We start from the raw sequence: 25,342 nt of genomic DNA, 5'->3' as shown, positions 1-25,342 counted from the left end.
TGACACGTGTCCTATTTGATGACTTTTCCAATTTATTTCGATTTTTCGTTGAGTCACACGCTACATGTAAAATTTATGTGACACGTGAGTGTTGAATTTTAATTATTGGTCAACATTCATTTCACCGAAATTTTGATGTCTACAGCGCTATAAGTCCTTCCACATGCTTCCACCTATGATTTAATTTATGTTTTTGTTGGATATGAATAATTCATATTTTGGCAGATATCAATAAAGGCTCCATCTTATTGGTATTTCATAGATATTTAGGGATTTATCCGAGTAGTCCAAAATTATTTTCACAATCAGTAATCGTGTTTAGGAGAGTGCCGTGTTTTTTCAAGCTGAGGAAGAGGATGATGCCGACACAGATGATGCGGAATCTGGCTCAAGCATGTTGGCCGAGTGCGCCATTTTTTCTCTTTATTTTTTAGTTGTAGAAGTGTTAAGAGGGAAAAGATACTGCTAATGTTGAATGTTGCTGATGTCTTAATCTCTCATGAGTATCTTCTGTCTTGAAGAATTGAAGAATATGGTGTACCTTATTAGCTCAATCTGGTTTGCTCATTAGCTGCAAAATCTGGTTCAAGCATGTTGGGTAAGAATGCTCAATGAGAACGAGAAGGAGAAGGGAGAATGCTCTCATGCCCTTTTCATATTTTTTTTATTATTAATATATTTTCAGTCGATTTTATCCGACAGAGAATGGTCTTACTTATTATTAATATATTCCTTATCGGTTACAGACGACATAAGTTCTGTCGGTTTTATATATTTTCTGTAGGTTTTATCCGACAGAGAATGCTCTTATTTATTGATTATTAATTTATTTTCCATCGGTTTTAATTTATTCTCTATTGTTTATATCCGACACAATTTCTGGCTGTTCTATCTGACACAATTTCTGTCGGTTTTAAAGTATTTTCTGTCGAAAAATTCATTTTCTGACGCTGGAAAATTTGTCGCTTATTATATCCGCCACTGCATCCATTTTCTGTTAGATTTTGCTTAATATCCAACAATAATACACATTTCTTGTCGGTTATCATAGCGACACTAATAAATGATTTTGTAATAGTGCTTGAAGATTTTCAGACTTTTACTTTAAGGTATTTTCATTCTTTTTCTTCATAATAATATTTTCTATGATTTTAATTATGAATATGCATAACTAATTTGTTTTGCTAAGGCAAAGCCTTGAGCCTTAGCATGAATATGTAATTTGTATTTAATTGCTTATGATTGATTGCATGCATGCTTTGAATTATTGATCACCGTTTTAAACTGTTTAGTTGTCTTAATGCTTGATCACCATTAGGATATTTAGAAAAGTAATTTGATGCAAATTTGGTCGAAATGTTCCTTGAAATTAATGCTGACTTATTGTGGTTAATAATTGTAATTTCACTTAAGATGAACATCATGTCTTAAGGGTTGCATGGTTTTTCAAATGGTTTTCATAAAACATAATGAGTCTCTCATGTTCATATTTGATCCAAACGTCCAGACGGATTGCATGTTAGATATACGTTCTATGTTGGAGGTTCCAAGTAGAATATATATTAGGAAAACATAACCTTCAAAGTGGCATTTGTAGATCATAAGTAATTGGTAAAAATACATAAAACGAATTGGTATTTAAAACTCTTTTCTTTTATCGTATTAGTTTTGGGAGAATTTACTATTTGTTTTTAATTAAAATTTGTTTTTAATATTACCCAATTTTAAAATCCCCTTTCTCAATTTTTAGTTTTAAGTAATTAATTAGGAATTGTTTTTACATAAATTATTGAAATAGTCCTTGTGGAGAACGACCTTGCATGAGAATCTATACTACAACATCCTTGTACTCTTGAAAGTATTTTATGTGATTTTAACCCTATTTGTCTAGGCGGTAAAAATCCTATCACTCATCTATAGGACCAATTGTTGTTCAAACATAGAGTGGTGATGTTTGCAATTTGTGCGCTTGCCAAAGGACTATGAGGATGAAATTGAACGTTTGTTGGTTTAATTTCCATACCTATTTAGATGTTATATTTTTAATCTCAGTTATTCAATTTTTGTATCATTCAATCGTAGATAATATTGAAAGAGTCACTAAATTATGTTCTTTGTTTGACAATGCTTTTCGTTTTATTAGATTGATGAAATGTTTGATACGACTAAGATGCAAAATTAAAATGGTACAAAAAAGAAACTAGTGGAGATCATTGGTGATAAATTCGGAGATATGTTTACTGAATTTTGGTCCATCGCCCATGATTGTTTTCTAATTTTAGTTTTTCTTTTCTTTGTTAACTAAATTGCTTATAAATTGGCATAACTGACAAGGAACAGGTGTAGAGTTTAAACCTTAACTGCTGCATTCCTTGTTGCAGACTACGATTCCAGTGTTGATAGTGTTGCTCGTCATTACCAACGTTTTGACCTTGGGTTGAGTTCTTCATGCAGCACCATCAACCCTGTGTTGTGGCTTATTTCTGCGTCTTTGTCATGGCCTATGGGCCAATTCCAAATATCCTCTACTCTGAAATATTTCCCACAAGGGTGCGTGGCATGTGCATTGCCATCTGCGCCTTGGTGTACTGGACTGGGGACAATTTGTCACCTACACGCTACATGTGATGCTTGATTCAATAGGTCTAGCCGGTGCTTTTGGAGTTTACGCTATGATTTGTGTCATTTCCCTTGTTTTCGTCTTCTTGAAGGCTCCGGAAACCAAAGGCATGCCCCTTGAACTGAGTTTTTATATGGGAATCAGATATCTAGGGAATAGCTCTCACATGGGTTTGGAGATTCTTAGGCAACCACCTCCAATGCAAAACTCCGCTCCTCCTATTCAAATTTCACGTCGAAACTTGAACATGAGTGGTTATCCATTGCAGAATTAGTTGACAAATTACTGGGGATTATAGAAATTTTAACGGAATGGGATGAAGTTGTGATATGTGGAACTCAATACACACCATTTATTGACATGCGAAGTTGAAGATAAGAGATGTCACCTTAATAAAAATTTAGTCAAAGATATGAAAAGTTGATTATGAACCGATACATAACTCAAAGATTATATCTGAAAAATGATTACAAGATAAAAGTTGTCGCTTCAACAAAAATCCAATCATAAATTTGGAGAGTTGCTCACGAATCAACACATGTAACCTGAAATCATATTTGATTAATAATTAAGATTCAATATAAGGTTTCACGTGGACTAAAATTTCATGTAAAACCTTGCCTAATGGTTCTTAATCCTACACGTGTCATATTTGCAAGAGAATATTTGAAATGTTATATGAACTTTCACACATTTTTTCAATTTGCCATATGAACTAAAATTTTAGGGGATTTGTCATACCAACTTTCTAAAATCATTAATTTGACATCTCACCCAAAGTCCGTTAATCTTTCATCCAAAATAGGTCATGTGTTGTGCACATGACATGTGTTCTTGATTATTTTGGACATTTACTTAAAAAATATCATCCAACTTTCTATATTTTTTTTAGTCATCTTCACTTTGAAACACAAAGAAACGAGTGCAGGTCATTCTTTTTTTCTAAATGGCAACCCCTCTGTTTAAGCCTAAAATTACAGCTTGGGCCGATATGGGTTGACTCAAAGACCATGGTTCTTAGTCCTGAAAATATCCTTCATGCTAATGGGCTTTTAGCCGAAGAAAAGGATCAGTACGACCGAGTCCTCATGGAGGTAGGACTGTGAAAAGATTAAGTATGCGGTGGCTCAATCGAATCCTACACAAATCGAAATTGCCAAGAATCAGACTAAGCTGTGAATAAATAGGGATCATCCTAAGGATTAGAGTGGCTACGTGGTTGGATAAAGATGAATGAATCTCATAAGGTGATTAGGTTCATAATCCTAGTTGGAATCAAAGAGGTCAAAAATGAATGTAGATGAAGTTTTGGTTAAGAAAGGATAAAAAGAATATTCAAGTAAACGTTGAGCAAACACAGTCCCATCAAGACCCTGCCTCCACATGCTTGTTTATCATGGAAGCCTCGCCTATAAATAAAGGATGCTCTGCAACATTAAAAGCCCCATTCAACTCAACAAACAACTCAAACGCTCCATGTCAAAAACCTCGCACTACATGGAACCTTTCTCACGCTCTTGAGCAAAACACTAACTATCCTAACCTTCCCGTCAACACATCTTCAATTCTCGAACAAGTGAACAACTCTGTGCTGGCCACCGGTGACTTCTTTGATTTGGATTAACAACAATGAAGTTGTAGAATCAAACATCTTTAGTTTGGATAAGTGAAAAACACTGCTTCTGGTTGGTTGGTTATCCATCCAAGTCTTGATGGGCGAAGAGTTTCCAATTATTTCGCCTAAAAAGGTCATCTCATTTGCTTCTTGGTGAAGCAAGGTGTTACCAGGTTACCTCGTGTTCAGCATAATGAAACCCGAACAATTATTGAATTTCGTAGTGATATAGTAATCTCATCTTTAGGTTCTCGAAACCAAGGTCGAGGGATGTGTTCCTTCCTCGATCGTAATTGCTCAGGTGCATAAGTCAGTAGCATATTTAACACCACCACCACATCTATTCTATTCGCCTGTCTGAGCTCGATTGCGAGTTGGCACACCTGCATTCACAAGAAGAATGTAGTTAGCTCATAATTACTTGGCTTGCTTGTCACATATGCATTGTAATTTCTAGGGTCAACACCCTCAAATCCTCGTATATAGGATCAACCTTTTTTTTTGTACTTTTGGTTAGAGCACTCTTGTATGGTTGTATTGGTAAAACATCCTGATCTGGTGGTCTTATTAGAGTACCTTAGTCCGGTGGTCTACTTAGAGCGCTCTTGTTTGGTTGTCTCGGTTGAGCATCCTAAAGAAGTGGTTTATCACGTGCCATGGGTCTTCTTCATCCAACGAGGATCTAGTTCACAGTCAAAGGGTCTTCCTTCACAATGATGTCATGGCAAGAGTGGGACAAGGACCAGGTCTGGAGACCTGCGTTAACGATACTATATATTAATTACACATTAAAAGGAAAGAAAAGTGGTCTGGAGACCTGCATGAACAATACTCTATATTAATTATACATTAAAAAGAAAGAAAAGTTTGAACTCATAACGTAGTATGTTAAGAAGAAATGTCTTACCGACAAGAATAATTCAACATTTAAAAATAATTTTACTTTACTATTTTAAAGTAAAGGGAAAAGATTCGAACACGATTGCATAGGTGGAGAAAAATAGTATAGAGACCAAAGAAGCAAATTTACCCTAAAAAAAAAATTGGAAATTAGTAGTAATTGTCCGAAAAATGACCTTGAATCAAAGTTAGCAAAGAATGAGGAATGTATACCACTACCGTCGCTGTCCCGTTCTCCCTCAGATTCCCAATCATAAATCTACTCCTTGAGATTCAAAATCAAACCTAAAGCCTAGAGCCTAGAGGGCCCAAAAGCCATGGGAGCTGTTCATTCCTCACTTGTGCATTTCCTATAAACCCTAATCTCAATTTCCTATTCTCCAACTCAAATTAATTGTTTGTTTTTATTTTTCTTTCAAATTCAAACCCTTTGAATTTCCTTCTCTGCTACACGAACTTATGGGCACAGGTATCTCACATAAACCCTAACTAATTGTTGTTTTTCTACATACTCATTTTCTTTTGCTTCTTCGTGCATTTTAGATATTATACTTTGGTAATATTTAGTGGTTCTAATTGGATTAATTTTTTGCTTACTCCTGCTGTAATGTGTTTATGTGTGTAATGTGTGTGTGTGTATTTTTTTAATTCTGTTGATGAATTCCAATTTCCAGCTCGTAATTTGATGGAGGAAGAGAGAAAGAGGGGGAGGGAAATTACTTGGGATGATAAGGAGGTCTGCGGGCACTACTTGGTTTGTTTTTGCCCGTTCGATCTCTTCGCCAATACTCGAAGCGATCTAGGTGCATTGCTTTTAAATTTCATATTGAATTACACCTGTTTAACAGTCTATTTGGTTGATGAGAAAGAGCAAGCAAGAAATGTTTGAATCACGATTCGATTCCCAAACCATTTGCTTTTCGGATGTTGGGAGAGTATAACACATCACTAACAGCAAATCTTTTGTTTATGAATCAGGACAGTGCCCTCAAATACATGACCCAAAGTTGAAAGAAAGGTGACTAACTGGACATTTTTTCTAGATTAGGATCTTTTTGAGGGAAATGTTTCTTGAGGTTTTCATGTTGCCGTACTTTGTACATCTAGATCCAATGCAATTAAAGGAATTGTGTTTTCTTTTTCCATCCTAAGTTAATTTGTTGTACTGGTTTCGCTACAAAAGCTCTATTTTATGCATAATTAACAGATTCATACATGTGGAATGAAAATTCAATATCGCAATACTTCAACCATGGTATTCTAAGCTGCTGCTATAAGTTATCGGTATTTTTTATAGAATAGTTGATTGCCTATAAGGGAATAGAAATGTATCCATTCCATTTCAGCAAGTTAGCTTACTAAAATAGTTGCTTGCTGATGTTTCACATCCCAATATCTACTACTGTCTTTCTTTATTATTTTATCAAGGGTTTCTGTTCCTGGAGCTTGAAGCCTTTTGCGAGCTTCTTTTTTATTTCATTTTTGTTACGTGAAAATGTTGAAGAATAAATTTTTAACCATCTGGAAAATGGTATACAATTGCTTTCACTAAGCTTTTATGAGAGTATTTTGATTGTTTTGTTGAAACTTGAAGTTTAGATTTCAAAATCAGATCATCATCTGAGGTCATTACATATGCTTTGTTCCATTTTATCAGAAATTTACGAGCTTACTGTCTGCCTTTTCATCATAAATCCATCAGCTGCTGCCTTTTATTTCCCTTCAAGGCTCTTGTGGTTCCCCTCACCCTTTTTCTACTTGCTATTGGACTGATTATTTTTTTGTATTTTATTTCTAAGTGTGTCTTTTTATTTTGTGATTGTAGTTTTGAGAAGTCACCACAGCATGATGCATATGTTCCCAAGTTTGAAGCCGAACTTGCTCAGTTTTGTGAGATGTTGGTAAGTTGCACATCTTTCCATTGGGCTTGATGATCTAGAATTATTCACCTATATTTATGCTCAATGAAAATAAAATATTCACCTGTATTTCTTTGTCATATCTACTTGCATTACAGGTTATGGATTTGGATAGAAGAGTAAGGCGTGAGCGAGAACGCCGTCATCAGGAGGTGGAACCTGCTCTACCACATCCACTGTCAAGTGAAAAGTCTGAACATTTGTTTGTTCTGGAGGAAAAGTTAAAGAAGTTGCTTGAACAAGTGGAGGTCCTTGGTGAATCCAGCAAGATGGATGAAACTGAAGTGTCCATGAGAAAGGTGCTATTCTTGCCTGATGTTTATGTTAAGCATTTGTTTCTGAATTTTGCAAAAATATAAATGAAATAATGGTGTGGACTTACAAAGATGTTTTTATCCTACGATAGATGTCTAATAGAAATGGTGTGGAGAATCCTCAAGTTGGTCAGGGCCATCAGGCCCAGGGTGGTTCAAGTGACCCAACTCTCTTTGGTAATATCCAACCAAACTGGTATGGTGTCATACTCCAACAAATCTCAGTCTATGGTATAGCTGCTGGTTACTGCTTATCTGCCTCATTGCTTTCCATTATCAACAAATGGGCTGTCGTAAAATTTCCTTATCCTGGGGCACTAACTGCTTTACAGTATTTTACAAGTGCTATGGGGGTCCTTGTATGTGGCTGGCTTAAGTTGCTAGAACATGATTCGCTTGACCTTCTTACCATGTGGCGCTTCCTACCTGCAGCAATTATATTCTACCTCTCTCTCTTCACCAACAGTGAGCTCCTTCTTCATGCCAATGTCGACACTTTCATTGTCTTTCGTTCAGTTGTTCCAATCTTTGTTGCTATAGGAGAGACTCTCTTCTTGCACCAGCCATGGCCATCAATTAGGACATGGGCCTCACTTGCCACAATTTTTGGGGGAAGTGTGATTTATGTGCTTACAGATTACCAGTTCACAGTCACGGCTTATAGTTGGGCTCTAGCTTACTTGGTAAGCATGTCGATAGATTTTGTCTACATAAAGCATGTGGTAATGACCATCGGCTTAAATACATGGGGTCTTGTACTCTATAACAATCTCGAGGCTCTTCTACTGTTTCCAATTGAACTACTAGTAATGGGAGAATTGAAGAAGATTAAGCATGAAATCACTGATGAATCAGATTGGTATTCTTTTAATGTGCTTTTGCCAGTGGGGTTATCTTGTTTATTTGGTTTATCTATCTCTTTCTTTGGATTTTCTTGCCGAAGGGCAATTTCTGCAACTGGATTTACTGTTCTTGGTATAGTGAACAAGCTATTGACTGTTGTGATTAATCTGATTATTTGGGACAAGCATTCAACCATTGTTGGTACAGTGGGGCTGTTAATATGTATGCTAGGCGGTGTTATGTATCAGCAATCTACAAGCAACAAGCCTAAGGTTGTGAATCAGGTAAAAGCACAAGAGATGGAGGAAGAACAACAAAAGTTAGTTGAGATGAACACCAGCTTAGAGCAATGAGATGGAACGTTGAATCTCGACGGGGAAAACTAGGAGAGGGAATTTTCAAGGTAATATTGTTATATACTTTGCTGCTTCTGGGTTTTAATTTTCTCCAGTCCAAATTATTGGTTAGTAAGTCTCCCCCAGTGGCAACTTCTCATGGAGATGACGCAACTTTCGAGTTTCACAGAATGCCTGTGATGGATATGTGGATAAAGATAAGTATTGGGCCTGACAACTTGGAAAATTGAATTATTTGTTGGCCGGAAACTTGTGTACTGAAAATTTTTGTTCTGAAGTCGATTCTGCTACATTTATTCACCTTGGGAACACGCAGTCAGACGAAATTTTGCATTCTTTTCTTTTGTAAACTTGTATTCATCAGATAGTCTCAATAGAAATACCGTATTTTTAACCGTGTACTTGTAGGCATTACGGGTGATAGTGTTGGTTTTTAATTTTCTTTAATTATGTGTAAAAGTTTTAGTATGAAGTTGGCAAAATTTGCCAATTTGTAATTGAGAGGGAATTTGTTTGTTATATTTCAGAATATGTTATTGTTTACATTTTTGGTTGCTGTTCTAGTTCTAGTAGATGAGCATTTTACTCCGAATTCATGGTCACATTTCAAATCTTCCTATATAGGATTAGCAAATTGTTATTGTCGCAAATTAGTTGAACTACCATATCCATAAAACTTGTGGATCTTGGTAAGTTATCTCATTAGGTGAAGGGCATGCAATTAATGTTTTGTTCTAGTAATATCATTGTCTAATAAATGATCGTCATATGTATAAAAAGTAAGTTAACTATTTAATAAATGATTACCCATGTGGTGAAATGGCGATATAAGAAAATCTTTCCCATTAGGTGGGTGGTGGGTGGTTCTTGAGTTGGGGGTTAGTTGTTTGTTTGTATTATATAAATGGGTAAATAAAAATTTTGGAATGGAAGAACTGAAGTGGGCGGGAATGAGCAAATGGGAAAAATCAAACCGTTGTTCCAATAGTAAAAACAAAAAGTAAAAGATGAAGGCTTACTAGACTTTTAACTTTGAATATGTGTGGTTAAGGTAGGCAGTACGCATGTATGGATCTGTGGCGCAATGGTAGCGCGTCTGACTCCAGATCAGAAGGTTGCGTGTTCGATTCACGTCAGGTTCAGTTTTTTTAGTGTTTTTCATTTTGCCCCTGCACCTTTTTGTCCAGCTAATTGGAACTTCGAACCAAGTAGTAGTATTGAGATTTGTATATTGTTGATTTTAATCACTTTGTTGATCTTGTTTTATTGATAGTCTTCTGTGTTATGCAAACTTATACGATAATTCTACGTAAATATATCTTTACTAATCTTTATCTCCAATATTAGAAAGTTAGAAGTCAAGTTTGGTACCAAAAAGTTTTGGACTAAAAAACTCCTCAAACAAAAAAAACACAGCTTTGTGAAAAAAAACAAGAAGAATTATATTCCTAAGGGTATTTGAGTCCAAACATCTCTAATCTCTAATATGAGAAAACCAGAAGTCAAGTTTCATGTCTCAAGACTTCATCATACATTTTTGAACTAAAAAACCCATAAAACAAAAAAAACACAACCTTGTAAAAAAAAAAAACAATTATTATATTCCTAAGGGTATTTGAGTCCAACACAAATATTCATTCACCAACGTGTTTTGGCAGTTAACACTTCTCACCTCAACACCCTATGATCATAACGAGATCGCGCTTCACCATGATCGTCCTTCTACTTCATCCACGTTCTGCTTTGGTAGTTCACAAATCTCATCCCCATCTCTCACCCCCCCCCCCCCCCCCACACCACCACCACCATTTATATGCGCAGACAGTTACTTAGTTGGCGCTGCTACCACACCATTTGAGAGAAATCCTTGTACGCTGCATCTGTTGTCTCTCCTCCAAGCATGCAATCCTTTGCATCTTCTCTCTCCTCCACCTATGCCGCCTTCATTGCCATCTTCCCAATTTAAAAAACAAGGGTCTAATTTTGGGGTTGTTTTTTTTTTTTTTTTTTTTGTCATTAATTTAGAAAGGTGATTATCTTACACAATGCCTGGTGATTGTGTGTGTTGATTTAGGACCATCTTTCAAACTAAAACTCTTTCCCCTTCATTTGATTAGATAGTGTGAGAAATAATTAGCCATACAATGCAAGCCACTCAAACTAAAATATAAAGATAGAGTCCGTCGACAGATTATTGTGTGTTGTTAAAAGAGATTGGGCATCTAGAGAGCTAGGGAAAATCCCCAAAATCCAGTTTTGATTTTTCACCTTTTCATTTTCTTTGTTCTTTGTAGATTGGTGAATAAGGATTGAGACTACAATGACACACCCCGACTGAAGTCGAGGCATGTTGGCCGTCACCTGAAAGTGACATAACCAAAGGTGTAGGTGATGTAAAAATGTGAAAAAAAATAAAATTGAAACTAGAACTTATTTAAACTAATAAAGTGGGTGCGCAGTAGTGGGTATAATCCATAGAATACAAATATTCAAAGCCTAGGCAACAAAAGAGTGCAATCGGAACTAATTATAGTGCTTAATACACAACCAAGACAGGGTCCCTACATTTATTTAGATATGTCAGAATTCGCTGGAGTTTCTTGTATGCCTTAGAGAATTCGGCTGTCTAAGACCTGGAGGGGCGAAAAACAAAAGGGTGAGTGGGCACAAAAGCAAAGGTTTATAAAACACATCTATTTTCCGAACATACTAACCCCTCGCTGTAAATCATGTATAGTTTTTAGAAAATCATACTACGTATAAGTATGAAAACAACTGTAATTAACAATGATGACAGAAATGCGCCAAACTACGATATCTCAACAATAGCATAATGAAAACATGTTGCTCATCAATCTACACTAGCACACGAGTTCATGCAAATAGTTTCTAACATGAACATGACTGTGGCATAATGTATAAGTACGCTCTAGTGCTATAATCACGTGAAGACTAGCGATAATCGTGGTCACTATGAGTCGGAGTTGCCTAATACAACTTGTACGACAGGACCGACACCTACTTGGATCCAAGGCGAGTGTGCGGTGCATAGGTGAACATACACGTGAAAGACTAGCACTGGCCCTGGGCGAGCACTAACATCAGGTTGTAGCAATGATGAGAAGACTACATAAATATAAACATGCCATAACCATTCAATAATTCTAGTTAACAATGTAAACTTACCTGTGCATCTCGTATGATTGTTTTAGTGTTCCATAGCATTATAACATTTCTTATAGCATCTTTAATCATGGCATAATAGGCGTAATATCAATCTAAAAACAACAGTGGCATGATATGCATAAATCAATTCAAAAGCATTTGTGGAAACTATAAGGTTTATATATATATATATATACGAAAACAAAATGCCCACTCATTGGTACGTGGTTGGATCGTAGCCTCCTAGCCTCGCTTGACCTCGTACGTTCTCGAGATAATTTTCACCTATATGTGAAATAACTAAACTAATAAATTAAATAGGACATATTCAAAAAAGCTAGGTAAGTAACATCCCACATCGCCCAGAGGAGTGGATCCTGTAAGCCTTACATGTATATTCTCATCTCTACCTAACACGAGGCCTTTTGGGAGCTCACTGGCTTCGGGTTCCGTAGGAACTTCGAAGTTAAGCGAGTTTGGGCAAGAGCATTCCTAGGATGTGTGACCCACTAGGAAGTTCTTGTGTAAGTTTCCAGAAACAAAACCGTGAAGGTGTGGTCAGGGCCCAAAGTGGACAATATCGTGCTATGGTGGAGTCGAGCCCAAGATGTGGTGGGGGCACGGGCCGAGATGTGATAATTTGGTATCAAAGTCAATACCTGGCCGGAAGTGTGCCGACGAGGACGTCGGGCCCCTAAGGGGGGTGGATTGTAACATCCCACATCGCCCAGGGGAGTGGATCTTGTAAGCTTTATATGTATATTCCCATCTCTACCTAGCACGAGGCCTTTTGGGAGCTCACTGGCTTTGGGTTCCATAAGAACTCCGAAGTTAAGCGAGTTCGGGCAAGAGCATTCCCAAGATGGGTGACCCACTGGGAAGTTCTTGTGTGAGTTCCCAGAAACAAAACAATGAGGGCGTGGTTGGGGCCCAAAGCGGACAATATCGTGCTACAGTGGAGTCGAGCCTGGGATGTGGTGAGGGCCTAGGCCGGGATGTGATAAGGTAAATCTCTCATACATTGCTCAAACGGAAGTTTTGAATATACAAAAATGATCTACACGAAGTCACGGACTTGTACATGTCAAGCACTTGCCGCCCGAAGGCCGGATGCGCCCTCATGCGCCGCTTAGCCCACGGCCACACGCGCAGGCCACACACCTGACAGAGACTGCCGGACGTTAGGAATATTCCATCAGAATTGACGGAATATTTCATTAAATAGTAACGAAGTTACCTGACGCTGATGCGAGAATTACTTGACACTCAAATTAAACCCTCGTTTGACAATTGTAGTAGAATGGATAAGTGAGGGATCGTTCTAGACCGGGGATTAGGAGGGCTTGCTAAAACCTTCTAAATTGACTTAAAAACATAAAAACTAAATTAAAATACTCTTAACAAGACTACTATGACTCAGAATGGCTTTGAAAAACTCAAATTGTCTAAAACAATCAAATTGACTCAAATAGAAGCTAGAACTTGATTTAGACGAATTTGCAATTGTTTATGACTCCAAAAGCTTAAAGATACAAAAATAAAACAAATACGAATGATTAAGACTTAACAAAATAGGGGGGGAATTGTGGTTGGACGATATTAAATTAAAAAGACAGAATATAATTAAAGGCAAAATGTAAATATGAATGTGATAAAAATATGGATGATGGAATAGCCAAGGGGTTCTTCTCCACACATGTTACACTTGCAAACAAAATTGATTCTCAGTTGGTCTTTCGATAAGTTGTGAAACTCAATGCTCCAAGTTAATTAGATCCGCTTAGATTAACTTTCAGATTTCCCTAAATTCGTTGGATTGAATGGAATACGCATTACAACCAAATTATTCTTAATCAAAGTCCCTAACTATGGAATACGCATGATAGAGACATTTAACCAAGATCATTAAGTTCAACGGAAATCATAAACATCGACGAGGCATTCGTTACTATGGAATACGCATGAAACTTATGCCAAGAATTCGTTTAACGCGATTGTTTATAAGCAACCTCTACTACTTGTGAATATAAGTTCATAACGATTAGGTGAAATTCACTTATATTCTAGCGTCATATTTATGCATGAAAATTAAGCTTGCAATCTCAATGAACATACATAAATAAGTTATCAATCAAACAGTTAAACGAATTGAATCCACAACTTATGAAATTCCAACCAAACTTAATCAATTCAAAATGCAAATATAAACATAGTTTCGAATCACCCCCTAGCTAAAGGGGGTTTAGTTCCTCATAACTTTTTAATCAAAGAAACACCTAAACATTCCAACAACTCAAACGTGAATTGTATGAACGTTTAGGCACTCTTCTCTTCCCTTCTCATACGTACAAAACAAAGAGAATTAAATTTAAACTTTGAAATCAAAGAAACACCTAAACATTCCAACAACTCAAACTTGAATTGTATGAACGTTTAAGCACTCTTTTCTTCCTCGTTGTTGTAGCACAAGGTCTAAGGTGAGCTTTGGGGATTATGTGAAGTGTTTTGGAGGGATGGGAAGTGGTTGGATAGTGGCTGCAATGAAGGAGAAAAACTGCACAGAAAATGGAAGTGTTTGTAACTGAAAATGTGTATGGAAGAGTGAATGAATTTTGAGGAGTGTTGGATGCTTATTTATAGGTGAAATGGGGGAACAAAAGAGGGAATATTGCAGCTAGGAGGGGATGAATGATTATGGGTGCATGTGTTTGGAATAATGAAGGGGGAATGTATGTAATAAAACAACTAGGAAAAGTTATGGAAAGTTGGAAATGGGAGTGGGAACTCACGGCATTGTTGGGTTGTTTATGGGAGAATAAATGTATGATAATGGCTAAATAATTAAAGGGAATGAATGGGAGTGACACTAGGTTGGTTATGCATGTGAATGCAAGGAGGAAAGCTGAAAATGCAAGGGAAGCTCACGGCACAATGTTGTTTTGCTTCTTGAAATGCATGTGAATGCATTTGAGTGTAATATGAAAAGAATGACTAATTAATGTATGTAGGGTTGATATGCATGTGAATTAGGTTGGAAAGAGGTGGAAGTGGAATGTTATGCAATGATAATGTCTTGTAAAGATGCTAATAAATAATGCATGTAGGGTTAGCTAGGTTGGCTTTGTTTGGGTGCATGTATGTTAATGGTGGTTTTGCATGTGAATTGATGGATTGTTTTTGATGGAATGGATGGTTCTTTGCATGGCTATAAGGGATAGAATAAGAGAGAATGGGCTAGGCCCTTTGTTTTATGTCCAAAGTGAAAATAAGGCCTTCAAATTCGTCCAAACTTTGGCTCCATGGATAAGCTATCCAATCCATGCCCAAAAATGCTCCAAATGGCCTCAAAATGCACTTTCTTGCTCCCTAAGCCCTTAGAACCTGAAAACACACAAAAGAAGCATAAAGAACTAAAATAACTAAAGAAACATAACGTAAATGTACGAGAACAAGCCATTTAAGTCGCATGAATATGCTCCTATCAAATACCCCCACACTTAGCTTTTGATAGTCCTCGAGCAAAACAGAATAAAAACAAATAAACAAAACGACACTAAACACGTAAAACACAACCTAAACCTTCCAACAACCGTCTTAGGGATTTCCAATGCACATGACATGTTAAAAATCATCATTCTCACAGATTTTTAGTCATCTTCACACTTAAGTACATTCTTAATCATAGTCACCATATACTAGTTCACAATTAAGCATTTAAAACCATGTTTTGAATGTAGTAACATGCCTTAGAGAATTTGCTCAATTCCTTACAAGATATGCACTCGATTTTCACTCAGAATTTCTAACTACACACCCTAATCTAGTCATATGTGAGAAGATTGATGTAAACATGAAAACGAACACTCACATATATGTATCATAAAGAGAGCAATTTCTGGAGTTAATAAGCATGTTTAGGTATGATCTCATGAATGGAATGCTACTACTTAGAATGAGAACCAGTGATTCCATAAGCTCATATCAATTTCAAACTCCGCAAATTGAAACACATAACACTCAAGATAGAAGTTGAGGGAGGTAACGGGGCTAAGGGTAATGGTTTAACAAAGAAAGGTAGAGTACACAAACGTTCTTAAAGCAATAGTGAGCAAAGTATTGAATTAGGCACTTAGAATTCCCTTTAGAACGCAGAAGTTAACTTTGAACACCCAAGGGGAAGTCACAACACTTAGGGCCATATTCAAACTTTTTGGGCCCTTTCATCAACAATCACACTTGTGAGTCCATTCTCACTTATTTTCACTCTTTTTCTTTTCTTTTCTTTTCTTTTTTTTTTTTTTTTTTTTTTTTTTTTTTTTTTTTTCTTTTTCCCGTGCCTCCTTTAAGACTTAGGCACATACATACACACAAAAATCCCTTCCCCCACACTTATTTTCTGCAACATATTAATAAAAAGGAATTCAATTAAGTCATGCTCACTATCCTTTAAGAACAAGGGTATAGGAAAGTCCTACTCTAGGCTAGGTAAGGGGTGATGTGGGTTAACAAAGAATAAAGGCTAAACGAGGCTCAACGGGGTTAAAACTTACAATAAATACGAAATATGGGAAGTAAGGCTATTTGGTTATGGTGGCAACTACACAACTTCATCTTGATATATGTTATGCAATTCAATGTCATGCTTTGAATGAAACGGATATAAGTTCTAGCATTTAGTTCTATCATGATACAATTGCATTCTAAGTAGTAACCAAGCAAGGAATAATGAGATCATGCAACAACTTTAGAAAACAAAGAATCACAGAAAATAACTCTCCAAAGAAGGTAATGGCTCGAGTCTCACAGGGTTGTAGCGTTTGTTTGAGTTCCTTCCTTCAAGCATGTTACAAAAACGAATTTTTCTTTTATGATTGCATGTGAAGTCATATATTATAACCATAACTAAGCATAAACCAAGAGTAAATCAAACTTTTCTCTATGTTTATAACTCTTTCTAACCGTCATGCAATTATAAACCAAATCCTTAACATTGTGTTGGAAGGTATCCTAAGACACAAACTCACAAAAACGACTCAAAACACTCTTTTTAGGCTTTTCAAAACAATTTTTCAAATTTTTATGTGCTTTTCGGAGTTATAAAACAACACACACTAAAATAGTTTTAAAACAGTGAGAAACAACATGTGAAGTGATAGGTGATAAAATCCAACGAATTTGCATCAAATATACTTAGTTACCCCCCCACACTTAAATCAAACATTGTCCTCAATGTTTTAAGCATAGATTCACACAAAGCATAAGTAAATACACAAAAAGCACTTAAACATACTAAACATGGCAAAATGTAATTAACAAAGAGAAGAGTTTAGGGACGCAAATCTGGTTATGGAGTGTAAATTCCATCTTCTCTTTGTTGATTGCAATGAGGCTTGATCTTGATGATCCACAGGCTTACTCTCGAACTGGTTTCCGCCCATCATTGATTTTCCTTTGTGCTACTGGGCTGGAGGATTCTTTTGGTCTTCCCCGAAGGTCTGAGCTTATCCCTTTTGTCTGTTTCTTTGTTCAATCTGTGCAGGAGTGGTCCCTTCTCTGGAAGTGTATCAACCGTTGAAGATGACTACTCGAGAGCAACGCTAGGTAAGCAATCAGGAATAGGTTCCAGGCAGTTGGCTCCAGATCGGAAGACTGACTCCAAGTGCCGGCTGATTGCTTCTTTCACTTTGCCATGCGAGTAAGAACAAGGACAAAGAAAAAGACAGGGAGAGAGCATGATATGAGATACTTTTGCTTTTGACCTTGATGATATGAGATACCTTTGCTTTTGAAGAAGCGGTGAAGGAATCAGCGCATGTATTTCCTCCTGGGTCATATGTACTCCAGGTATCTGGTATCATCTTTGGGGAAGAAGAAAATTTTGAGTAATTCAAAAGGCTTTGCTGGGAGTGCGCCCTCAGAGGTGAGAGAGAGTTGGGCATTTTTCTTCAGGTTTACCCTGCCATAAAAGACGAAGGTCGACATATATAGAGATAATATCAAGTGGTGGTACTTTTTACCTTCGTCGACAAACGTTTTGATCCCGCAAATCCGGCTTTTTGAAATAATGGCGCCTCTTCGATCTCTGAACACGCCTCTTCGATTTCTGAGCAGGCGCCCCTTCGAGTGCTGAACGACACGTGGTAGTGCAGATGCGGCTCCTTTTGACAAAGCTGCACGCGTCTTCTGAAAAGCTGAGAAAGTGTCGCCGAACTTTGCGCTTGTCGGCTAAAGACGTGTAATTGAGATGATGGCCTCCACGTGTTATCAGCTTTGTCAGATATCTTTTGACAAAGCTGAACGCGTTTTCTGAAAAACCGCGAAAGCGTCGTCGAAATTTGCGGAGGAAAATCCGGATCTCTGAATCGGTGGACGCGTCGCCATGGCTTTTTATGGAGCTATCGATCACCCCAACAAATACACTCTGAAGAAATCCCATTCTTGAAAAATCGACTCCGGCCCTTTGAGAATTAACTCCAACCACCCCTTCTTTCTGAACACTTTTGAAAAATGGCAAACTCATCGAACCTTAGCTTGGAATTGAGCCTTAGCAGTGATACGGGCGCGCCGCGTCAAGGTAACGTATGGCGCCCTTCTTTCTTTTCTTCTAACGGTCCTCTCACAGGTGAAGACTCCGTGATGCAGGACGCCACAACAGCTACAATAGTAGCTAGGAACCTCCTCACTCCGAAAGATAGTAGGCTGCTGTCAGGACGGTCCGATGAGCTGGCCGTTCAAGAGTCCCTCGCACTTAGTGTTCAGTGTGCGAGTTCTGTGTCCAACATGGGCCAACGCCTGCTTGCCCGCTCCCGTCAGGTGGAATCATTGATGGCAGAAGTGGAAAGTCTCAAGCAGGAGATCCAGCAGCTGAAGTATGAGAATAGAAGTTTGCACGTGCTTGCAAACAACTATTCGACGGGCATGAAGAGGAAGCTTGATGAGCTGCAAGAGTCTGAAGGTCGGATTCACAGTGACCGTCAAAGGTTCTCGTCTTTCCTCCAGAGGCAACTTTTTCCTGGCTCATCCAGCGCTTGGCCAAGTATTGAGGCCTGGAATGCTCTATCTTCGATGCCTTCTGCTCCGATGCCTTCTGCTCCTACGCCTTCCGCTCCGATGCCTTCTGTTCCTACGCCTTCCGCTTCAAGAGTAAAGCCACGTAGTGGGGCCTCAAGCAAACACCCTTTGTGAAGCACCATCTTTCTTTGTTTAGCAGTGCCTATCAATAAATCAAACATTTTCTCAATGTTACAATCATAGACTCACACAATTAATAAACAAACAAACAATAACAACTAAACAACCTAACAAGGCAGACACCAAAATGACTCAAATGACTCTAAAAACACATATTTTTGGGTTTTTCAAAAGAATTTTTTTTTTTTTTTTTTTATTATTATTTTTTTTATCAAATTTTCGAAGTTTTATACCAAGACACTATAAAACACTCTAAAAACGCTTAAAACAGCAAGAAACAACATTCTAAGTGATAGGTGAATAAATCCCACGAAATTCATGCAAATACAAATTGTTTACCCCCCCACACTTAAATCAAACCTTGTCCTCAATGTTTTAAGCAGAAAGTCACAACAGAGCAAGCAAATAAACAAATACGAGAAAGAAAGCAAAGTAAGGCAGTAAAGAAAAAGAAAGGAATAAAAATAAGTCTCTTAAAGGGGTTTTCCAAGTTCTTCTCTATTCGGATGCATGGGTTGCCTCCCAAGTAGCGCTTTCTTTTACGTCTTGCAGCCGGACGGTACCTCCGTTTAAGCTTGACTAGGTTCCACGGCATGGAGGGGTACCTCCTCCACGACATGCTCCTCAAACATCTCGTAATAGGGCTTCAATTGATGCCCATTCACTTTGAATTCTTGCTGCGTCCTTGAACTTTTGATTTGCACTGCACCATGAGGGAAAACATTAGTAACAACAAACGGGCCAATCCATTTAGAACGCAACTTACCAGGAAACAACCGTAGGCGAGAGTTGAAAAGTAACATTTTCTGCCCAACTGTGAAGGTCTTGGTTCGAATCATTTTATCATGGAATGCTTTGGTCTTGGTTTTGTACATCCGGGCATTCTCATAGGCTTCATTCCGAATCTCCTCAAGTTCATTCAATTGGAGCTTCCTATGAACTCCCGCTGCATCTATGTCCATGTTGAAAATCTTCACGGCCCAATGTGCCTTGTGCTCTAACTCTACGGGCAAATGACATGGCTTACCATAGACGAGCCGAAAAGGTGACATCCCAATGGGTGTTTTGTATGCCGTACGATATGCCCACAGTGCATCATCTAAACGTAAGCTCCAATCCCTCCTTGTTGGTCCAACGGTCTTCTCCAAAATTTGTTTGATTTCTCGGTTAGACACCTCGGCTTGGCCATTTGTTTGAGGATGGTAAGGTGTGGAGACCTTATGGTTGACATGGTACTTTCTTAGCAACGCCTCAATGGTCCGATTGCAAAAGTGAGACCCTCCATCACTTATGATTACTCTCGGCATTCCAAACCTAGCAAAAATGTTAGTTTTCACGAAATCTGCAACCACCTTAGAATCGTTAGTACGGGTGGCTTTTGCTTCCACCCATTTAGAAACATAATCAACGGCAAGCAAGATATAAGTGAAACCATAAGATGGAGGGAAAGGGCCCATGAAATCAATGCCCCAAACATCAAAAATTTCAACATTAAAGACAGGGGTTTGCGGCATTTGGTCCTTGGTACCTATGTTACCCATTCGTTGGCAACGATCACAAGACATACAAAAGGTTCTAGCATCCCTAAATATAGTCGGCCAATAAAAACCACACTCTAAAACCTTGAGGGCAGTGCGTTGTGTGCCAAAATGACCACCACATGCATATGTGTGACAAAAGCTTAGAATTGAGTGAAATTCAGAATCATGCACACATCTACGTATAATTTGATCTGAGCAATACTTCCACAAATAAGGGTCATCCCAAACATAGAAACGTGCATCATTTTTAAGCTTATCACGTTGGTGCTTGTTTAGTTCATTTGGAATTTGTTTAGCCACCAAGTAATTCACTAAATCTGCATACCATGGTTCACTTACCTCAATGGAAAGTAGCTGCTCATCGGGAAAAGTTTCAGGGATAGGTACGGCATGTTCATGCTCCTCGTGGATCATTCGGCTTAAATGGTCAGCCACTACATTCTCGCTTCCTTTCTTATCCCGGATTTCAATATCAAATTCTTGAAGAAGAAGAATCCAACGGATAAGCCTCGGCTTTGCTTCCTTTTTCGTGAGCAAGTACCTCAAAGCTGCATGATCAGAATAAACGATTACTTTAGTACCAATTAAATATGAACGGAATTTATCTAAAGCAAAAACCACAGCTAGAAGTTCTTTTTCCGTCGTGGAGTAGTTCAATTGGGCATCATTGAGAGTCCGAGAGGCATAGTATATGACATGCGGCCGCTTGTCTCTTCTTTGTCCTAGAACAGCTCCTAATGCATAGTCGGATGCATCGCACATGAGCTCGAACGGGAGGCTCCAATCTGGAGGTACAATAATGGGGGCCGAGACTAGCTTCTCCTTGAGTTGGTTAAATGCCGAATTACACTCTTCATCAAACTTGAATGGCACATCTTTTTGAAGCAATCGGCAAAGAGGGTTGGACATCTTGGAGAAGTCCTTGATAAAACGCCTATAGAACCCTGCATGGCCAAGAAACGAACGTACCTCTCTAACCGAAGTAGGAGAGGGTAAGTGACGTACAAGGTCTATTTTCGATTTATCTACTTCAATTCCTTTTTCTGAAACAATATGTCCTAAAACTATACCTTGTTTCACCATAAAGTGACATTTCTCCCAATTCAAGACAAGGTTAGTTTCAACACATCGTTTCAAAATTAAGGTTAGATTATCCAAGCAATTATCAAATGAACTCCCAAATACACTGAAATCATCCATGAAAACCTCAATGATCTTTTCAACAAAATCGGAAAATATACTTACCATACACCTTTGGAAAGTGGCCGGTGCGTTGCATAAGCCAAATGGCATGCGACGAAAAGCAAATGTTCCAAAGGGACATGTGAATGTGGTCTTCTCTTGATCATCCGGGGCTATCACAATTTGGTTATATCCAGAGTATCCATCAAGAAAACAGTAAAAAGCATGACCGGCTAACCTTTCGAGCATCTGGTCGATGAATGGCAAAGGAAAGTGATCTTTCCTAGTCATGGCATTTAGCTTCCGGTAATCGATACATACTCGCCATCCAGTCTGAATGCGTGTAGGCACGAGCTCATTCTCATCATTCTTGATAACAGTTACTCCGGACTTCTTGGGAACGACTTGAACTGGAGAGACCCAACGGCTATCGGAGATAGGGTAGATCACTCCGCAATCCAAAAGCTTGATTATTTCTTTCTTCACCACTTCCATCATCGGAGGGTTGAGACGGCGTTGAGCCTCTCGAGTTGGTTTAGCCCCCTCCTCAAGAAGTATACGGTGCATGCATGTGGTAGGGCTTATTCCTTTAATGTCGGCCAAAGTCCACCCTATGGCCGTTTTGTGCTCTCGCAGCACCCTCACAAGCTTCTCCTCCTCCATTGCCGTGAGACTTGATGAAATGATGACGGGCAATGTTTCGCCTTTTCCCAAAAACACATACTTCAAATGGTCTGGCAACGGCTTAAGTTCAAGCGATGGTGCCTGAACAACAGAAGGTAGCATCTTAGTGGAAACTGAATTTGAAAGTGAGAGTGGAACCTTACCATATTGTTGTGGCAATGACTCAAGGGCTGCCACAACCTCAATTATTTCTTCACTAGAACCCATTGCAAAGAATTCCTCCTCCTTGCCGTGGCCTTGCATTGGCCCAAATCCTTCATTTTTGCGCTCTATGGCCTTAGTGATGGTTGTTTCCAGGGCGTCCTCGTTCAATTCTTCAAGGTATACCTGCGCCAAAGAATCGATAACATCAATGGAAAAACAAGAATGGTCATCAACGGGATATCTCATAGTTTCAGAAATATTAAAATCAATCACTTCCCCATCGAATTCCATTGTCAAGGTGCCTTTGTATACATCAATCTTCGTTCGGGCCGTCTTCATGAATGGCCTACCAAGGAGAATCGGCAAAGATGTAGAATGGGCTGAATCCTCCATGTCTAGGACGTAGAAATCAGCCGGAAAAATTAAATGGTTCACCTGCACAAGCACATCCTCCAAAACTCCTTTTGGATACGCGTTAGAACGATCAGCCAATTGTATAATTACACCATCTTGTTTTAATTCACCCAAATTCATAGATGCATAAATAGAATAAGGCATGACATTTATGGATGCACCTAAATCAAGCATGGCATGTTCAAAACGATTATGTCCAATCACACAAGGAATCGTGAAACTACCGGGGTCTTTGCACTTGGTAGGCAGTTTACGTTGCAAAACAGCGGACACATTCTCGCTTACCTTCACTACCTCTTTGTTTGCCCTTCTTCTCTTTGTATTGCATAGGTCCTTGAGGAATTTAGCATACTTTGGAACCTGTTTGATTGCATCGAGAAGTGGTATGTTCACTTGCACCTTCCGGAACGTTTCAAGAATGTCCTTCTCGCTTTCTTCCTTTTTTTCTTGCATGAACCTGCGAGGAAAAGGTACATTGGGCAGATTAGGACGTGAAGTACATGAATTTGAACTTAAATTACCTGATTTGGCCGAGTTAGGGTGATCTGCCTCAGGTTGTGTCGTCTCTTCATCTACTTTCTGGGCAGATTTGGGATTGTTTGGCTCGGTCCCAACTTCTTTTCCACCCCTTAGGGTGATGGCCTTGGCGGATTCGAATCCTCCCTTTGGATTGACTGTGGTTGAGCTAGGAAGCTTTCCTTGCTCTCTAATCTGTCCAAGGAACTCAGAAATCTGCCCTATTTGTTTCTTCATATCCATCATCTCCTTCTCGTTATTTTCTATTCGGTTGTTTTGATTTTGCAACCCCTGCGAAATAGAGGTTAGTAATTGCATAGCTTGATTACTTTCCAAAGACGTACCTGAATGAGATGATGCCGAAGGTTGTTGGGATTGTTGGGGTGCATACGGCTTGGAATAAAAACCAGGGGGGTTTGGCCTAAATCCTCCTTGTTGGGCAGCTTGTTGTGGCTCCCTCCATTTGAAGTTTGGATGGTCCCTCCATCCGGCATTGTAAGTGTTCGAGTATGGGTTGTTTTGATTTTGTCCTTGGAAACCAATTGCATTGGCAGATTCCCACCCACCATTATCGATTAGTTGAGGGCACTTGTCGGATGGATGCCCTTGAATTGAGCACACGCCACAAACTTGGTGTTCTTGTGCTTTTGGACCAATCACAACCTGAGAAACAAGAGAAGTAAGATTAGCAAGTTGTGATTGAATTTCAGAAATAGCACTCACCTCATTTACACTTTGTTGCCGTGAGGCTTCCCTTTGGCCCACTCCTTCATATTGTTGAGCGTTGAGCGCTCGGTTGGCTATGAGAATCTTGGCATCCCTTGGTGTTTTGTCCACCAATGCTCCTCCCGCTGATGCATCAAGCATTTGACGTTCGATAGGAAGGAGGCCCTCATAGAAATATTGAAGGAGAAGTTCCTCCTTCATTTGATGTTGAGGACATGAAGCTACAAGGCCCTTGAAGCGCTCATAATAAGCCGGGAATGTCTCACCATGATTCTGTTGAATACCACTAATTTTCTTCCGTAGGAGAATCACTCTCGAAGTAGGGAAGAATTTCTCCAAGAAAGCACGCTTCATACTCTCCCACGAAGTCACAGTTCCCGGGGCTAGTTCGTAGAGCCAATCTTTGGCCTTGTCCATAAGTGAAAATGGAAAGGCCTTCATCTTCAATATACTCCCATCCACATTGACGGGGGTCATGCTCGAACAAACCACCTCGAACTCCTTCAAGTGTTTGTTGGGGTCTTCCATAGACAAGCCATGGAACTTCGGAATATGGTGTAACAAACTGGATTTGAGTTCAAATTCCTCAGTCTTCCCTTCTGCAGCCGTGGGGTATTGGATACAAAGAGGCAATGCATTATCCAAACCCGAGGCCGAAAGCTCCTTGATGGTTCTATTATCTGCTGCCATGGCTTGTTCTTCTTCAAAAATCTGATCCGTGGGCTTTTCTTCTACACCTACTTCGTCTTCTTCAAGCCCAGGTTGTGGTGGAGGTTGTGGTGGCTCTTGTTGACTCCTCGTTCTCCTCAAAGTGCGTTCAAAATCACCGTCAAAGTCGGAGATGTTCTCTATAATAGGCCGAGAGCTACGAGTCATACACAGTACCTAAAAAAAAACAAGGAAACAAACAAACTAAGAATTTGAAATAAGAATGCACGAAAAACAAAATATAAAAATAAAGACAAAGGATTAGCAAAGTTGCTAATCCCCGGCAACGGCGCCAAAATTTGATGCGAGAATTACTTGACACTCAAATTAAACCCTCGTTTGACAATTGTAGTAGAATGGATAAGTGAGGGATCGTTCTAGACCGGGGATTAGGAGGGCTTGCTAAAACCTTCTAAATTGACTTAAAAACATAAAAACTAAATTAAAATACTCTTAACAAGACTACTATGACTCAGAATGGCTTTGAAAAACTCAAATTGTCTA

At 38.8% G+C, this 25,342-nt stretch overlaps 1 protein-coding gene and 1 non-coding gene across 4 annotated transcripts; both read left to right on the top strand.

Annotated features, from left to right (window-relative positions):
* Positions 1-5,249: 5,249 nt before the first annotated feature.
* LOC137731829 (GDP-mannose transporter GONST3-like) lies at positions 5,250-9,112 on the top strand. 3 transcript variants are annotated; one of them, XM_068471062.2, is made up of 6 exons: positions 5,250-5,604; positions 5,810-5,938; positions 6,114-6,153; positions 6,961-7,036; positions 7,153-7,353; positions 7,461-9,112. In XM_068471062.2, the coding sequence occupies exons 1-6, from the start codon at positions 5,595-5,597 to the stop codon at positions 8,562-8,564; spliced, it is 1,560 nt and encodes a 519-aa protein (XP_068327163.1). In that variant the 5' UTR covers positions 5,250-5,594; the 3' UTR covers positions 8,565-9,112. The 3 variants fall into 3 exon arrangements, with proteins under 3 accessions (XP_068327163.1, XP_068327164.1, XP_088544208.1); XM_088688082.1 differs by having other exon boundaries at positions 5,466-5,604; positions 6,119-6,153; XM_068471063.2 differs by lacking the exons at positions 5,810-5,938; positions 6,114-6,153 and having other exon boundaries at positions 5,302-5,604.
* A 525-nt stretch (positions 9,113-9,637) lies between these two features.
* TRNAW-CCA (transfer RNA tryptophan (anticodon CCA)) lies at positions 9,638-9,709 on the top strand. Its single transcript has one exon. It is a non-coding gene; the product is annotated as a tRNA-Trp (tRNA).
* The last annotated feature ends 15,633 nt before the right edge of the window (positions 9,710-25,342 follow it).

Source organism: Pyrus communis, chromosome 16, assembly GCF_041283825.1.
Source record: "Pyrus communis isolate YQ-2024b chromosome 16, ASM4128382v1, whole genome shotgun sequence".
NCBI classification, from domain to species: Eukaryota; Viridiplantae; Streptophyta; class Magnoliopsida; order Rosales; family Rosaceae; genus Pyrus; species Pyrus communis.
This window is presented reverse-complemented; position numbering and strand designations above follow the sequence as displayed.